Source organism: Bubalus kerabau, chromosome 5 (assembly GCF_029407905.1).
Source record: "Bubalus kerabau isolate K-KA32 ecotype Philippines breed swamp buffalo chromosome 5, PCC_UOA_SB_1v2, whole genome shotgun sequence".
In the NCBI taxonomy this organism is placed as follows: Eukaryota; Metazoa; Chordata; class Mammalia; order Artiodactyla; family Bovidae; genus Bubalus; species Bubalus kerabau.
The window spans coordinates 55,916,708-55,930,975 of record NC_073628.1 but is presented as its reverse complement, the minus strand read 5'-3'; the positions used below and the strand labels follow the sequence as shown (position 1 = coordinate 55,930,975).

The following is a 14,268-nucleotide window of genomic DNA, read 5'->3' as shown; positions in this document are numbered from 1 at the left end:
CCATCCATTATCTTTTCCTGCCCAGCTTGCCTCTCGACAGCCAGCCTGTGACCCAGCCCCAGTCCCTTCAGCAGGCCAGGTGGCCCTGACGCCCTAAACCACCCCCTGCCTTCCCACCACAGAGCCCGGCCACACTCCAGGCCACAGCCCTGCCCCTGTCCTCACCTCTCTCCTCTTCTGCTTCCCCAAGGAGGACTTGGCCCCTCGGGCACCTACAGCTCCAACAGCCCCGCCAGCCCTCTGAGCTCCGCCAGCCTCACCAGCCCACTGAGCCCCTTCTCCCTGGTGTCTGGCTCTCAGGGGTCCCCCACCAAGCCTGGCTTCAGTGAGGTAAGCTGAGGTCGTGGGTAAGGTGGGCAGGGGAGGGAAGACCCAGTCCTCATTTGTACAAATTCTGTGCTCATCTCCTCCCCAGAGGCCCCTAGTGCTCTGTCTTTCTCACTAAGATGGTCATTCTCACACCCAGTTTGTGAACTTCACTCCAGATTTCTCCTTTGCCTGTTCTTATCTCTAGCTATCATTTTTAGTTGCCGTTTAGGGCAGTCTTCCTGAGCTCCATGATGGTTAGCAAAGATACCAAACACTTAATAGAAATTTAAATCTGGGATTGTTTCAGGGACAGGAGAGCTGAGAGTCAGTGTGGGAAGCATTTTCTGAGTCAGTAAATCAGCAAGTCTTTTCTGAGACTGGGCAAGGGATGGTATGAGGCCCTCTCAAGAAAGATGCCTGCGGGGCTTTACCCCGTTCACAATGAACAGCCCTCCTCTGGAACGTGGTGGCGTGTGTCTCAGTATTGAGCCACACGGTTCAGACTGCAGAAGCGCCAATGTTCCAAAGAGAAGGTGGAATCTAAGCTGGGCCATGAAGCATTGGGGCAGGTAGAAGGACAGGTGGAAGGCATTAGTCAGGAGAGATGGCAGAACAGAGGTAGAAGGGAGGATGTGCCCAGAGTGATGGGGGTGGTGATGAGGAGAGAGCTCTGAAGAACATGCTGGGGCCTCAGTACAGGAGGGCGTCACGGGCAGGCAGGGCTTACGCTGCAGACGGAGTCCACCCTGGCTCGGGTGGGAGTGAGGTGGTCCTGGGCCCGCCCTGGCTTGGGTGGGAGTGTGGTGGTCCTGCCCCACCCAGGCTTGGGTGGGAGTGAGGGGGTCCCGGCCCGCCCCAGCTCAGGTGGGAATATGGCGGTCCGGCCCGCCCAGGCTCCTGCAGTGTCGCGTCTGCCTCTGCTAACGTTCTCTTCTTCTGCTCTCACAGCGGCTGCTCTTGTTCCTCCTAACGCTCTGGCTTCTCTCTGCCTCAGGAGCCCGGCCCGCCGCGGCCCCCCCTCCCCAAAGCCTACGTCCCCCTGGAGTCTCCTCCCACTGTGCCTCCACTCCCTAGCGAGAGCCGCTTCTGGCCGCACCCCAACTCCCCTTCCTGGCACCGCGGTGGTGAGACAGCCAGGGGTCAGGTACCCAGCGCCCTCGGGCCCCGAGGGCAGGGATGGAGGGAACGGCCCGCAGGAGACCAAGTCACTGACCCTGTTCCAGGGTTGACTTTCCCACAGCTCAGCGTTCCTGGCCTCTGTCTAGTCAGACTCTGGGATGAGCAAAGGGATGGCTGAGGCCCTCGTACCGGCCCTCTTTCCCCTTTTGCTTCCTGTGGACAATGGAAAACTGCGTTGCTGCCCTGCCCCATGGCAGCCCATGGCTGTGGGTGGTGGGTTGGGACCCGCTCCCTGCCAGCATGACCGACAACGGAGACCCCGCGACGCCCCATCCCCACCAGCGCCGTTCAGGTCTCTTCCTGCCTTGGTCCACCTCAGCCCCCGTCCCCCCACGCTCTCCCTCTCCCCTTGCCTGTGTCTCTGGGCCTCATCAGCCCCCAGAATGTAAGGATACACACACTTTCTCCCCTGTTCTGGCTCCTTCTCTCACCTGAATCGCTAGCCAAGGTTCAGGAGAAATGTGCAGTTAGGCTTGGAAGAGGTTGCGTGCTGAGTAGAAAGAGTCGTAAAACAGGCTCAGCCATTTACTGGTAATATGCACAACCCTTGAGGGTCTGCCCGGTGAGGTGGGCAGGACAGGCATCATTACCTCAGTTTTACAGACAAAAACAGGTGGTAGGACTCACCCAAGCTCTCCAGTTGGGCCAGAGCTAGTTTCTGACCTCTGGTCTAGTCACGCGGTTCTGGGAGTCCACAACCCCAATGCCCTTTTCCTTCCAACAAAACTCATCTGGTTTTCTTGTTGGAAAACCCGATAGAATCCTCAGAGATCTTTGGCTTTGTGGCCCCCTCTTCCAGTCCTTCCTCCTCTGGCTCACAGCAAGTCTGTACATTTCATGTTTGCCATGAAGGAATTTCTCTGATGAGCCTTAACTGGGGGCCTCTTGGAGACCCTGAGCCCTCATTCCACAAGAGGGCCCCACATTGGCATGGGTGGGAGGCTCAAGTGCATCCTTGCCCACTTGCCAGTGAGTGCACAGTCTCCCTGCTCCATGTCTCTTTCAAAGGTTGGCACTCCAACCATTGCAAAACAAAGCATCACCACCAGGGCCAAGTTCTCCGAGGTTACTGTAGCACCGTCCATCCATCCATCTTCTCATCCTTTCTCCCTAGCCCAAGGCAAGCTACGAGCAAAGCAAGAGAGACCCCCAGCAGACATCCCCCCTGGACACCTCTAGAGACATCGGCCTTGTGTCCACCAGGCAAGAGGTTGAGGCAGAGAAGCAGGCGGCTCTCAACAAAGGTACCCTCTGCCCCGCTGTCCCCTAGAAGCAAGGCTTCGCACCAGAAGGGAGCCCAGAGAGGTGCTCGCTCACACCCAAGAAAGCGCTTCCCCACCTGGGCCTCCACCTCTGCAGCGGTGGGACTGAGCCCCTCTGAGAAGGGGCGGAGCCGAGCCTCCTGAGAAGGGGCGGGGCCAAGCCCCTCTGAGGAGTGGGCGGGGCCGAGCCCCTCTGAGGAGCGGGCAGCCCTGTGTCCCTCTTTGTGGGACCCACTGGCCACTCTGTCTCCCTGCAGTGGGCATTGTACCCCCACGGACCAAGTCACCCACCGATGAAGAAGTGACCCCATCGAGGGTGGTGAGGAGGAGTGCCAACGGGCTCACCAATGGCCTCTCCTCCCGGGTGAGTGCACGCCCGCAGGCCCCGAGCTTGGCCGCCGGAGCTGGTCTGGGAGTCAGCCTCTGTGTGGCCGCCTGTCACAGTTCAGGAAGCCCGGAGCTAGAGGAGGAAAGTAAAACAAGACAGAAGGGAAGTGGGGGAGTGCTTAGAGGAAACACGCCGTGAGACGAGGAAGCTGTGCATAATCAAGACAGCATATTGAACAAAATTGTTATAATGTGCCACCGATGAAACAAACACAAAAGTCAATGGTCAAAGATACATGTGCTGGCCAGAGGCACTGTGTTAGTTTCCTAGGAAGTTAGCAAAATGCCACGAATGTGGTGACTGAAAACAAGTTATTCCCTCACCATTAGAGAGGCCAGCGTTCAGAATCAAGGTGTCCAAAGGTGGGCTGTATGTGCAGGCTGAGGAAACACCCATTCCGTGCTTCCCTCCTGCCTTCCGGTTGTTGCTGGCAACATTTGGCTTGTAGACACATTGTTTGGCTTGTAGACATGCCACCCCAGTCTCTGCCCCACCTTCACGTCACCTACTCTATATGTCTTCTTTTTCCTGTTGCTTATAAAGGCACCCATTATTCAATTTAGAACACACCACAGTTGAAAATGATCAAATCTTGGGCTCCGTAGCTTAATTACACCTGCAAAAACTCCATTTCCAAATAAGGTCACATGCACAGATACAGCCGTTAGGACTTAGATGTACCCTTTGGGGTTCACGATGTAACTCATTACCGGCAGGCTTCCCAGAGAAGGGAAATTCTAAGGGATACTGGCAGGTAAAAAGTCGGAGGGCAGGGCAGGGCACCAGTCTGAGCCCTGTCCTCCCCCCGCAGCAGGAGCGCCCCAAGAGTGCTGTGTTTCCCTGCGAGGGCAAGGCCAAAATGAGCGTGGAGGAGCAGATGGACCGCATGCGGCGGCGCCAGAGCGGCTCCGCGAGGGACAAGCGGAGGAGTCTGCAGCTCCCACCCAGCCCGGCCCCCGACCTCGGTGCCCGGCCTGCCTATAAAGTGGTAACGTCCTCCCGGCCCCACAGACATGGCCTGGCATCTGCCAGCACTGCCCACCACCAGGCATGGTCAACCTCAGCCGGAGGGGCCTGGGGGAGGAGGAGGTTTCAGCAGGGAGGGGCCAGGACCCAAGCCAGGCAACTGGGAAACCTGGGGAAGCTTCTTCCACGCTGGGCAGAAGACATACTGCAACAAGTGTTTGCCTCTTTTGTGTTTTAAGAAAAATAACTCACAAAAAGAAATGCCTTGATTGTTTTAGTTGAAGTGAATTATACAAAATTCATTGAGTAGAGAATAGTACAGAATCCACAGCCTAGAAGTAGCCATCATGTGTCCATGTTTCTTGAGCATTTCCTGTGCGCTTAACATTGGGCTGGGGGCGGCTGAAGGTCATCATCACAGCGCACCAGCGCATGCTGCAATACAGGTCCCAGCCCTTTCGTCTCGTTTAGTCGTTTCAAGGATACTGGACTAGGAAGTGTTACCCCCCCTGTTGTTGTGGTTCAGTCACTAAGTCGCTTCAGACTCTTTATGACCCCATGGACTGCAGCACACCAGCCTTCCCCATCCTTCACTATCTCCTGGAGCTTGCTCAAATGTATGTCCATCGAGATGCTGATGCTAATTAACTGTCTCATCCTCTGTCACCCCCTTCTTTTGCCTATAATCTTTCCCAGCATCAAGATCCTTTCCATTGAGTTGGCTCTTCAAATGAGGTGGCCAAAGTATCGGAGCTTCAGCATCAGTCCTTCCAATGAATATTCAGGGTTGATTTACTTTAGGATTGACTGATTGGATCTCCTTGCAGTCCGAGGGATTCTCAAGAGTCTTCAGCACCACAATTAGAAAGCATCAATTCTTTGCTTTCAGCTTTCTTTATGGTCCCACTCTCACATCCATACATGACCACTGGAGAAACCATAGCTTTGACTAGATGGGCTTTTGTCCCCATTTTAGAGACCGGGGAAAAAGTCATGAGAAATTAAGGAGCTCTGGGCCACACAGCTCCTAAGTGCAGAGCTAAGAATAGCCCAAACTATGGGGCTAACTTCTCTTTCCACTAAATTTCAGAAATACAGAAAAATTATGACCCATAAATCCTGCCCTTTTTTTCATGTGATAAGGCTAGAGATCCATGTAAGACACACTGATTCCGTTACTTAAAATATATGGCACAGGATGTGAACACAGGTGAGGCGGGCAGAGAGAGACAAGCACTGACAGGAGACAGTGATGAGGTGTTTCCTCTGCACCCTTGTAGGTGAGCAGGCTTTGGACAAGCACCACGGAAGGAGGGTAGCTTTGCAGTGGGCGCGGTGGGTGCAGTGGGGTGGTTGCCAGGTCAGGCGTGCTGGGCAGGGCCGGTGAGGACCCCGGCGTGGTTGGGGCTGCCTGGAGGCAGCGGGACAGAGGCCCCGCGTGGTCCTGACTCTGCCGCCCCCCAGGTGCGCCGCCACCGCAGCATCCACGAGGTAGACATCTCCAACCTGGAGGCGGCGCTGCGAGCCGAGGAGCCCGGCGGGCAGGCCTACGAGACTCCGCGGGAGGAGATCGCCCGGCTCCGCAAGATGGAGCTGGAGCCCCAGCATTATGACGTGGATATCAACAAGGAGGTGAGCAGTGTCCTGCAAGAGCAGCACAGGGTGGGGGTGGGGGGACTGTAGAAGGGGGTGGAGGTGGTGACCGCGTTTCTCCACAGCTCTCCACCCCGGACAAAGTCCTCATCCCTGAGCGGTACATTGACCTGGAGCCCGACATGCCCCTAAGCCCAGAGGAGCTGAAGGAGAAGCAGAAGAAGGTGGAGAGGATCAAGACGCTCATTGCCAAGTCCAGGTAACAGGCCTCGGGTGACCTCTACCTACTCCGCCCACCCTGGCACCCAGGACATCGAGGGCACTAGTGCTCCTGAATCTAGTGCCCGGACATGTGGTTGGTTCTCCCAAGCCTCCCACCGTGGAAGAAGTGGTTTGAGGCGGCAGACTGGGCCGAGACACGTGGCCGGGTCGGTGACGCAGCCCTCGGTGCCGCAAAGACCTCCTGGGCGCATGCATGTGCTCTCATCGAGACAAACGGATGAGTTGGCCTCTGCTGACTTCTTTTCCCCATCAAGGCTGCCCTGAGTGTTCTCTTAAACCTTCTAGTTCGTTCTGAAATGTTGCAGGCAGGGGTCCTGACATGCATTTTGCCAGGGTCCTACTCACCCCAGGGGACAGGCTTGCACACTCACAGGCCCCCGGACCCCCACCACCCTCAGCCCGCAGGTCCCCCAAGCCAGCTGGACCATCCTGCCCCCTCCATGTCTGTGTGTCTGTGCCTCTTCAGTATGCAGAACGTGGTGCCCGTCGGCGAGGGGGACTTTGTGGACGTGCCCCAGGACTCAGAGAGCCAGCTGCAGGAGCAGGAGAAGCGGATTGAAATCTCCTGTGCCCTGGCGACCGAGGCCTCCCGCAGAGGCCGCATGCTGTCTGGTGAGAGGGGCTGGGCCTCGCTCTGCCAGGGAGACCGGCTGCCCAGGAGTAGGGGAGGCAGTGTGGCAGGGGCGAGCATAGAGCAGGGAGGTGTTCCTTGAGGTCAGGATGAGCGCTTGTTGAGCACCAGGGAGACTGTGCTAGGCTCACAGGGTGCAAAGGGACCAGAGTCGCTGACATCTGGGAGCTCCGAGTCACGATGACCCGCCTCGCTGCTGGTTGGCGGAATGGCCAGAGGCCGTGTGGGGAGCGCAGGAAGCCGCTGTACCTGCGCAGGTCCAGGAAAGGCCCAGAGAAGGGGTGATGACTGAGCCTGATGGGGAGATATACAAGTGTGTGCCAGAGTATGGCGGAGTGAGGGCCAGTGTTCCAGGGCATTCTCCAACTTCCCATTCGTGCTGCAGGCAAATAGCAGGAATGAAAAGGGAAGATGGTACAAGTGGCCAATAGAGTCACCACCTTGGCTATTGACCCAAACCCACTTTCCTGCTAAGAAAAGATGAGTGTAAGGAGCTGACTTCACACTGACACAAAGGCTAGGGGGTCTTAGTGGACACTACGGGGTGTAGCCAGTAGAATTAACTTCTCTTCCGTCTGAAGGGAAGCACCCTGGAAAAGAGGAGAATGTAACTGGGAAGAATGGAAGAGACTCTGTGAATGGGAGGCTTTGTGGTGCAGGAAGTGGTCAAGTCACGAAGCCTGGGAGACAGAATATTCCCTCTTCCTCAACATGAAAGGTGCTTCAGATGGAGAGGGGGAAGGCTCCAAAGGCCAGTCAAGACAAATGCCCTAGATGGATGCCAGGCTTGTGATAACTTTAGTCGTGCTGGCCACAGTTCTAATGCCCTGGGTGAGTGTCAGATTAGGATCGTGGCTAGACACACAGAGGAAGGAAAGGCTTTTCATGTTAGTGGCACAGGGTTTCAGTCCTGGCTGTTTTCTGTATCTGTAAAGTTTAAATCAAGATACCTGTCTAGTGGTGTGAGGATGGAAACAAGGGGTGCTAAGCAGCTAGCACCGTGCCTGGCGCTCGGTAACTGCTCAGTAAATGCTCCCCTGCTGTAGGAGCGGTAGTCCCAGTGCTGGGGGTCATATTAGTTGAAATAGCAGCAGCTAAAGTAGAAGCAAGAGCCTTTTGTGGTTTTTCTAGCTATTTTAAATATGGATATTTTCAGAAACCAAAGCGTTTTGAGATACAGCCTTTCAAAAAGGGATCTAAGTAAGCTTTAAGGAAGAAGCTACTAGCAGTTGGGGTATAAATGGACTTTAGAATGGGTGGCCAGGGGAAGTCCTTGGAGATCTTTCAGAAACAAGCTTTCAGTTGGCAGGAGAGGAGAGCAAGAGAAGTGATAGGCTTCAGAGAGCCCCATCCTGCAGCCAAAAGGCAGCAGAACCAGTTTGGCTACAAGGAAGCTTCTGTCAACCGCCCTGTAGTTTAGCTACAAAATGAACCCATACCTTCCAAAGATCAAATTCCACATGCTCTGGGCAAAAGGCAACTTCCTGTTTCAAGAGTTAGAACAGACGGCGCTATTAAAACTTCTCTGCCCCTCCCCAGCCCCTGGCTTTCCCTGCTACAGCTCCCCTACCTAAGGCGTTGTGAAAACAAAGCTCACCCTGGCTTCTCAGATTCTCCCTTGATACACATGGGCTTACATTCCAGAGTCTGTGTGCAGAAAGCAAATGGTCACCCTGCTTTTGCCAAAACCCCAACTATTTAAAACATGGCTGTGGCCCGGCCAGACCTCAGACTTACCCTGTCCCCAGCGCCCCGACCTGTGGCTCACGTTCCCAGAGCTCTGCCGGGCACGGCAGACGCTGTGTGGGAGAGGGTGCCCGTGGGCTGGTGCAGCGGGCAGGGGGTGCAGATAGGCCCCGAGTGCAGCGTGTGGCCCGGGTGCTGAGGCGGGCGGCGAGCTTGTAGCCGTTGTCAGTGTCCTGGCGCGCAGCACATGGAGGATGGGGCGATGTAGGTTTGTCCACGTGGCGTGGTGTCGTTGCGGTGTCTGTGCTGGGTAATGGGTGTAGGCACACATGCGTGTGTGTATATTCACGTGTGTGAGGCATGCGTGGAGGGAATGTTTGCACATATAGGAGTGTGTCTGTGTGTGCAAAATGCCCATGGGTGTTGTGCAGAGACCCATTATTTATCAGTACAGGTGGTGTTTGGGAAACTGTTGCTGTGAGTGTACAATATGTAGGTGGAGGTGGTGCTTAAAAATGCAGACATTTACATGTGATGGGCTTTCTTTGCAGTGTGATGGATGATCGAGGCTATTTGTGTATATGTTGTGCACAGTGTGTGTATGGAACTTTTGTGAAAACACACCGACGTGTGCAGGATGGAGAGAGCACAGCCTCATGAACGTGAATACGTGTGACTGATTATTTATACGTGCAGGTGTGGTAGTCCTTGTGAACACACAGCTGAAGTAGCACATTGTACAATGCCTATGTGCTGCATATATGAACTTATTTTGATGGACATGTTCATAATCTGTGTTTAGTATTTTTCTAATTTCTTAGAGGTTGTATTTAACATAATTAAGATTAATTGTCTTGTTCTCGCTCATTTAGTATCATTATGCATGTTCGTGTGCTAAGTCACTTCAGTTGTGTCTGACTCTTTGCGCCCCCATGGATTACAGCCCACCAGGCTCCTCTGTCCATGGGGATTCTCCAGGCAAGAATTCTGGAGTGGGTTGCCGTGCCCTCCTCCAGAGGATCTTCCCAACCTGGGATCGAACCAGCATCTCCTGTATTGGCAGGGGGGTTCTTTACCACTAGAGTATCATTATAAATGTCCTTATTTTGCTGACCTCTGTGGAAGAGATGCCCTTGGGGTCTCTAATCCGTACAGATCTATTTGTGGCCCTGCTAAATGCTCCCAGACTGTGAAGGCTTTAAAGTTAATATGTCTCCTTTTCACAGAAGGTGCTCTCGCCTCCAGTTGTGCCTCAGTGGGCCTCTTAACTCCTCATTCTCTCTCCCTCTCCTAATTTTCCTGTTTCTAATCTCTCATGGGCTAGAAACCCAGCAAGTCAACACCTATCATAATTGTGTTTAAATAAGAGTATCTGGACTCCAAGGAACTCTTCAGTGAATAAATTGTAAGAGCTTTATTGCATGCACATTGTAGCATCTATTTGGCTTCCTTAAGATCTTCTTTGCTTAGGTTTTGGTTTTTTGACTCTTAGGAATTGAAGTTACCAGACAACTACCCATTGGATCTGTGATACGGGTGTGCACATGGATGTGTGCTTCAGAGGTGTTTGTGGATGTATTTGTATGAAAAGTGACAAGTGTGTTGGGTTGTGTACGAGGCACAGGCTCAGTCGTGCCCACACACACACATGAGTTGTGTGCGCTGAGTAGAAAGGTGTGGTGTTGCTGGACCCATGCAGACTGGATCACTTCCTTCTGTATGTTTGTGGGCATGTACAGATGTGCCGCGGGGCTGCGTGGGCCCTTTCTCCTGTGCAGAGGCCAGGGAAGGTGATGAGGGCCCAGGCAGGGTGGGAGCAAGGATCTGGGAAGTCCGGTGCAAGGGTCCCTCTCCGGAGGGAGACAGTGTGACCCTGGCCCAGGTCTGGTTCTGCTCTGAGCCTGAGTGAGGCTCCCACATCCACACCAAGGGAGCACGGGGGTCTAGAGACTTGCAGAGCTTATTCCTAACACTACGACTCCTTGTCCTTCACTTTGCTGTTCTCAGCATGGAAAAGAATGATAATAGAGTAAAATCTCATTAATTCAAATGTCACCAGTTTCGGGCTTAAATGATCTGTTTAGAGGTGGATTGAAGTTGGCCTTTCCTGGATGGATGAAAAGAGATCTCAAGTGACAGCGGGGAATCGCTTTTGAACCCTCCAGTCGAAGTTAGACTGGTTTAAAGCCCATCAGGAGCCTCTGTCCTTGTGGAGCTGATAAACACTGGGATCACTCCACTTTGAGTCTTTGAATGAGGGCCTGGTGATTTGGATTAGTGTGATTTTACTGCACTATTAATCATGGTCATCAGTGATATCACTGCCTCTGAAGGTGCCACCCCTCACCCTGTCCACAGTCGAGGGGAGGTATGAGCATCTCCCTGCTGCACAGGTGGAAGGGGAGCTCTAGACTCAGAGGGGCCAGCCTCACCCCCAGTCACCCTGGTTCTCAGCAGAGCTTGGATGTGACCAGGTCTCCCCTGGGGCCCCGTGCTCTCCTCCATGGCGACCCTGGAACCAGCTCTGCTCAGCTTGAACAGATGCCCAAGCTCAGCGCTCCTCTCTGCTTGCCTCCTGCCTTGCTCCCTGCGTGGAGGAGGGCCTCGCTTGCTCTGGGCACCGGCCTCATGCCTCCGGCTTCCCCACCCCCCACCCCCGCAGCCCCTATTCACTGCCCTGTTCATTTCTGTTTCCAGTGCAATGTGCCACCCCAAGCCCTCCCACCTCCCCTGCCTCCCCGGCTCCACCAGCCAACCCCCTACCGTCTGAACCCCCGCGGGGCGCCGACAGCAGCCATGTCATGCGGGTCTGAGCTCTGACGTAAGCACTTTTCTACCGTATTTCATCCAGCCCCGGGAGTGGGACCCCTGCCCTCCCCCGCCAGCCGCCTGCACCCTCCATCCTGCCCGCCATTGCTTCTCCCCTCGCCGGCGCGCCTCGCCGCTCTTCCCCTCCGTCTGTCCATCCCGCGCGGTGCTGGGCTGGAGCCGGCTGGCAGGGCTGCTCCCGGAAGCTGCGGTGCCAGTGGCTTTGCGTCTCCAGGAGCAGACGGGACAGAGGCCGCTCCTGTCCTCTGTCAGAGGGCTGCCCCAGCTCCCCACCCCTGCACCTCCTGTCAGCCTGCAAGCCTGCCATCTGTTCCCTGCCTCAGAAGCCCCTAGAAGCTGCTTCTCCTAGATCTTATCTCTCCCAGATGGTGCCCAGGTCTTCTGTAAATTAAAGTGGCCCCGGACAGCTCTAGGCAAAGGCTGTGTCCCTTCCCCCTAGCACACAGCCCCTCAGTATCAGGCAGCTGAACAAGAACTGACTTCTGTTCCTTTGTCCCCCTCTCACAGGGTTGAGGGGTGGTTTTTGCAGAAGAGACTTGCTGGGCGGGTGGGCTGGAGGGCCCTCCCCGTGCAGCGCCTTCTCACCCGCGTCTCTCTCCTCCAGTGCAAGCCCTGGCTGAAGCCAACGCCGCGAAGCTCCAGAGAGCCACGTTCTGAAGCCGCCTCTGCCCTGCAGCCCACCCTGGCCCCCCTACCCCTGCGCTCCCGCGGGAATGCTGCGGGATCCAGGCCAGGGGCTGGGGTCGCCCAACAGCAGCACAGACACTGCAGTGTCCACACCCCCGGGGCTCCGGCCCAAGGTCCTCACTACTCAGACAGCCACCCTAGGCTGGGTGTCAGGTGGCGGGGTGAGGAGCGCCATCCTGTCCGCTGCCCTCAGCACAGGGAGCCTCGCTGGGGCCCTGGCTGGGGTTGTAACAGCCCTGCGGGAACATGCCTTGGTGGAGAAGATGCGGTGGGGAATGCACCCTGGGCCCTCTTAGGTTAGGACTTGTCGCTCGATGCCAAGAGCGGGGCCTGCCGTCATCCCCTTCCATCAGCCCCGCCCTGCTGTCCAGCGGTGCCCAGGGTCTTGGCACATCCCGGTTTATTGGGTGCTCCTTTGGGGTCCAGTGGAGACTGACCACCTGCCTGAGCCAAAGACAAGCTGACGAGAGATGGGAGAGGCTCCTCGGCTCCCAGAGGGGAGCGCTGGCCGTGGGTGGGAAGCGGCAAGTGTGTGCAGCGTCTGAGGGCAGGTTGAGAAGGGGTAGCAGAGAGAGGGGGAGAGGTCTCGGGAGGGCAGGAGGAAAGGGAGTGGCAGGGCTCGTGCATGGGGAGGAGGGGGAGGACAGAGATGAGAAGGGAATGGGGTCGGTTTCCCCGGGGTGGAGCCTCAGGTTAGTGCCAGGCACAGTGCCAGGTGTCAGCTCAGCTCTCCCCACCTGGTGCCGGGATCGGGGGCTGCCAGCTCCAGGACCCCCATGGAGCACGCTGCTGTGGGGTGGAGCTGTGCGCTGAGGGCCCGGGGAGCGCGGGCTGGAGACAGCTTCTTCTGGATCTGGGCCTGACGTCGGCCTCCCCGTCCTGGGGTCAGGAGCAGAGACAAGGACCTGTCTTGGTCCTGCTGGAAGACCAGAAGGTGTGGGGTGGTCGGGGTGTGGAGCATGTGATCAGCCACGGGGCCTTCCCTAAATGTTTCTGTGACACCATCTCATCTCCTTCCCCCTGGAATGTGCTGTGGGCAGGAGAGCAGATGTGGCCTGAGCCTGGTAGGCCAGATTCTGGAGTCCTCTCAATCCTAGGCGTCCCACACGGGGACAGGTTGAAGCTGTTGGAGGGTCTCCCTTCTCGTGTGGCTCATTCACACCCTGCGTAGCCAGGGGACCAGTGGTGGAGAGATAGGAGCAAAGCCTGTTGTCCCTCCGCTCCACCACCTTCAGATGAATGTAGCCAGAGAGGACGGAGGAGCTAGAGTGAAAACCCTTGGCCCCTAGACCTTCTCTTTGCCAGGGTTGCTTCCCCGAGACTTCAACCTGACCTTCAGAGACCCTGAGAACGATGACTTCATCTTCTAGCAATTCCTCTCCACTCCTTCGTGGCTGGGGCAGTTATGGTTCATATGCGAGTAAAGCTGACAATTCACTCAACAAATATTTCCTGAGCACCTTTTACGTACCAGGCACTGTTACAGGTGCTTAAGACATTCCCGTGTTTCTGAGGGTTTACAGACAGGAGGATTCACTCACCCTCACATCTAGCAGGTTTTTATAAATGTGACCCTTGGCTGCATCTCCCATCTTCAGCACAGCTCAAGCACCCCAAACTTGTCCTTTCTCCCCCATAGACTGACAGGTGGGATCAGCTCCCAGGTAACCTTCTCTCCCTTCTCCGTCTTCTCCCACACCTTGTCCATCCATAAAAAGCAGATTTTTGGGGTCCTTCCACGCCTTCTCCCTTTCTTTGTGTCTTTTTTTTAAGTGATATTTTTAGAAATACATGTGAAATACCAAGGATTAATGTCTGCCCCTCTGTGACCTCTTTTTCACCTCTTTTTCATAAAGCTGGCTCTTTATGTTGCTTTACATGCCTTAATATATGTTTTGTGAAGATTATCATATTGCAGATGTATATGTAATATATATATATATATTTGTTTGGACATCTGATCCTTTCCTGAAACTCCTGCCCAGGCCCGTTTTCTCTCCTTTCCTTTCCACATCATTCCAAGCATACTGCGGCCATACCCCATGCCTTTTGATCCAAAGAGGGGGAGAGGAGTTATTTTAAGACAGATCTATTTTACGTTTTTGTTATAAAAACAAATCTATTTTCCACATGTGCAATGTCTGAATGGAATTGGCAGAAGATGTGAGGGACTGGGGGGCTGCCTCTAGGTCCCGCCCTCCACCCTTCCCTCCTCCTCAGCAGCCTCCTCCTTCCCATTCCCAGTCTGCCAAGGGCTGGTCCCCAGAACTCAGCTGGAGAGGATCTTGCCAGGGCAGGACATTCTCTTGCAGTCCTGGTCTAAGGATTTGATTACACTGTCAACTTTTGATGACTCTCTAGGGTTATTGAATGTGAACCTTCTTGAAGGAAATGTTTACAGCTGTGTGCACAAAAGCAGACCCTTGCAGGCATACACGCCCCAGAGGTGCTCCTGG

At 55.2% G+C, this 14,268-nt stretch overlaps 1 protein-coding gene across 2 annotated transcripts in view; it reads left to right on the top strand.

Annotated features, from left to right (window-relative positions):
- PLEKHA6 (pleckstrin homology domain containing A6) overlaps nt 1-13,615 on the top strand; it is a 73,248-nt gene extending 59,633 nt beyond the window's left edge. For both annotated transcript variants that reach the window (XM_055581711.1, XM_055581710.1), the window contains exons 16-24: nt 191-330; nt 2,603-2,732; nt 3,008-3,114; nt 3,950-4,126; nt 5,569-5,736; nt 5,823-5,956; nt 6,446-6,591; nt 10,994-11,117; nt 11,730-13,615. In XM_055581711.1, the coding sequence (XP_055437686.1) occupies nt 191-330; nt 2,603-2,732; nt 3,008-3,114; nt 3,950-4,126; nt 5,569-5,736; nt 5,823-5,956; nt 6,446-6,591; nt 10,994-11,109 (1,118 nt within the window). In that variant the 3' untranslated portion in view covers nt 11,110-11,117; nt 11,730-13,615. The remainder of the gene's footprint in view (nt 1-190; nt 331-2,602; nt 2,733-3,007; nt 3,115-3,949; nt 4,127-5,568; nt 5,737-5,822; nt 5,957-6,445; nt 6,592-10,993; nt 11,118-11,729) is intronic.
- The last annotated feature ends 653 nt before the right edge of the window (nt 13,616-14,268 follow it).